We start from the raw sequence: 3,376 nt of genomic DNA on the forward strand, positions 1-3,376 counted from the left end.
TCATTCCTCTCTCTGGGTCGATCCATGCACCTCGTGTCGACTCGAATCACCCAATGATGTCAACACCTTTGAATCAATCACCGATTCAATCTTCTCCCAACCAGCCAGAAGTTCAGAGACTTCCGTCTGAGTTGGGTCACCAAGAGTACCGATCCTTTTCGCCGCCATCGTCGCACTCTTCGGCTTCTCCAATTGATTTGTCCCCAATTGGATCACCAATCTCCTCGGCCAAAAGTCAAGAAATCCGCAGATTCAATGCTTCACCAGATCTATCATCAGTTCCAAATGAAGTTATAGAATCTGTACATTCATCTCCAAGGATTCCTGAGTCCATCCGCTCTTCACCGAGAGTTCCGTCTCCGAGGGTCTTTTCAAGAACACCACCTGAACCGCCGATTCCCAGCACGCCCCCTGCATCAGCTCACGTCCCAACCATCTTGAATTCGCCGGTTGTCCAGTCTCCTCCAAAATCACCAGACGGACAGCCAGTGCCTGCGCCTTTATCCTCACCTGTCGAATCGCAACCACAACAAGTTATACAACGTCCTGTTACTCCTCCTGCCCCTAGACGATCTTTGCGGACAAGAAAGGAACCGGAGCGATTTGGATTTACCAAGAAAACCGCTAAGGTAGCCCGGGTCATGCCAAACAACTATGGTTTATCAGCCACAACAGGCAGAGATCCGGACAGCCCGACTTTCAAGCAAGCGATGTCAGGCCCTGACAGGAATGCGTGGCGACAGGCAATGCAGCGCGAATTCGACTCTCTCACTCAGCATGGTGTTGGCAAACTAGTGGACAGACCTCCAAATGCAAACGTACTTGGGGGGATGTGGGTATTCAATCGTAAGCGAGATGAAAACAACCGAATTATCAAATACAAGGCTAGATGGGTGGTCCTAGGCAATCATCAGATAAAAGGACTTGATTACGATGACACATACGCATCTGTGGGAAAACTTGACTCATTACGTATTCTCCTGGCTTTATTGGTGAAGAGGCGATGGCGGAAACGTCAATTTGATGTTGTTACCGCATTCCTTAATGGGAACATGAAGGATTTGGTTTTTGCTTGTCAAGTCCGACGTTTTGAACACCCGACTCAACCTAATCGTGTTTGGCAACTTATCAAATCACTCTACGGAACCAAGCAGGCTGCTCGCCGATGGCAACAACATTTTGGAGCAACGACTTCGGAATTTCATCTTAATCCAACTGATTCTGATACAGCGGTATATGTGCTCAAGTGTCCCATGGGTATTCTCATTCTACATCTCCACGTTGATGATTCCATGGTATTCTGCGATAATGATGATCTGTTTCTCAAATTCCAAGTTTTTATCGACTCCAAATATCAACTAAAGTGGACCAACAAGCCTACACTCTATCTCGGAATCAAGTTAGAAATCGCCGATGACCAATCGTCAATCAAGATCTCCCAGTCTCATTATATTGAGTCTGTACTTGAGCGTTTTGCCATGGTGAACTGTAATTCTGCTAAAACTCCGTTACCTCAGCGACTCACCTTGATGCCTGGCACTAACGAGGAAATCGAGGAGGCGAAGGACATTCCTTATCAAGAGATGGTTGAATGTCTTCAGTGGATCTCTGCGGTGACCAGGCCGGATATCTCTTATGCCGTATCACAGCTTTCCAAATTCAACTCGGCATGGACCTTATCACACTGGACCGCGGCAAAACATCTGCTTCGTTATCTCAAAGGCACTCAGACTCTAGGCATTACTTACTCCGGGGGGATTGAAGAACCGTTAGCTTATTCAGACTCTGATTTTTCACAATGTACGACAACTCGAAAGTCAGTTACCGGTTATGTTGTTACAGTGGCTGGTGGTGCAGTCAGCTGGAAGTCTCAGCGCCAATCTATTGTGGCTCTATCAACATCAGAGGCTGAATATGTTTCCGCCACTGAATGTTCCAAACATTTAGCCTGGGTACAATCTTTTTATTTTGATATCATGCAACAATTAGTGTGTCCAACATTATTTCATATAGATAACACTTCAGCAATTTTCACAGCTTCAGGAGAGGGTTTAAAGGCAAGATTGAAACATATTGACCGTCGTCATCATTATATTCGTCAAATGATTCAATCTAATGAAATTCAAGTTAAATATATACCTTCAGATCAAATGTTAGCTGATTTTCTCACCAAGCCTTTAGGACCTTCGGCAATAACTCATGCATTAAAATTAAACAACTTGTGTTGAAATTTGTTTGGAAATGGGGGGATGTTACAAGTATGGTGTTTTACCTTTCACATGACTTTTATACGGAATGCGAGATGTGTCAAGGTGACAATGCAAAAATCAAAAAACAAAAATCACAATTCCCGGGTGCGAAAATCAAAAATCAAAGACAAAACTACAGAAAATACTCAAATACAGGGCAAAAACCCCTGTACTGGAGTAAAAGTCATGGCAGAAACCCCTTTCAGACCAGGTTACGGCCCAAATTTCAGTAGATTTACAACTTGAAACTCAACATTTGTCACCCCATTGTCGCATTGACACAAAAAGTACCAGGAAAGCCACAAAAGAGGAAATCAAAATTCAAAAAACAAAAAAACAAAAGTTGAAAATCAAGAAAAAAATGTCGATAATCAAAAAACGACAATTAACAAACCATAAACAAGGACCCCAAAGATGAGAACTTCACATTAGATGATGGAAAGTGTACAAACCACCTCTCGACCTCTCTACCTCTCAACCAATCACACAACCCACACACCATCACCAATCATCTTAGTCATTCTTCCAACTTTTGTCATAGTCACCACCCATCCACTTGTTCAACAAAACCTACACTACACTGAACTTCTTTGATCGTCTCCACTCTTCTTCATCCTTATTTGATTGTCTTCACTCTTCTTCATCCTTCTTTGACCGTCTTCACCCTTCTTCAATCTTCTTGGATTGGCTTCAATCCTCTGTAATCTTCTTTTACCAGCGTCAATCTTCCTTAGTATTCTTCAATCGGCTTCAATCTTATGTAATCTTCTTTGATCGTCTTCACTCTTCTTCATCCTTCTTTGATCGGCTTCAATCTTCTTGAGTATTCTTCGATCGGCTTCAATCTTCTTGAGTATTCTTCAATCGGCTTCAATCTTCTTGAGTATTCTTCGATCAGCTTCAATCTTCTTCTTTAGTATTCTTCAATTGGCTTCAATTGGCTCCAATCTTCTTCAATCTTCTTTGATTGCCTTCCATCTTCTTTGATCAGCTTCAATCTTCTTTGTTTTTTTTTCTCAGAGCTTTGTCTTTCAACATCATGAACCGTCCCAATTGTCCCTTGTGTCAAAATACTCTCCGTCAAGGCAGACAGCAAATATGTGAACCGTGCCTTGAAAACATCAATG

General features: G+C 42.7%; 1 protein-coding gene across 1 annotated transcript; it reads right to left on the reverse strand.

Annotated features, from left to right (window-relative positions):
- On the reverse strand, nucleotides 1–643 carry MELLADRAFT_112663 (uncharacterized protein; the record flags this gene model as incomplete). Its single annotated transcript, XM_007417220.1, has 2 exons — nucleotides 1–220; nucleotides 426–643. 2 exons carry the CDS (start codon nucleotides 641–643, stop codon nucleotides 1–3), a joined length of 438 nt encoding a protein of 145 aa, XP_007417282.1.
- Between the last annotated feature and the right edge of the window lie 2,733 nt (nucleotides 644–3,376).

Source organism: Melampsora larici-populina, assembly GCF_000204055.1.
Source record: "Melampsora larici-populina 98AG31 unplaced genomic scaffold MELLAscaffold_69, whole genome shotgun sequence".
NCBI classification, from domain to species: Eukaryota; Fungi; Basidiomycota; class Pucciniomycetes; order Pucciniales; family Melampsoraceae; genus Melampsora; species Melampsora laricis-populina.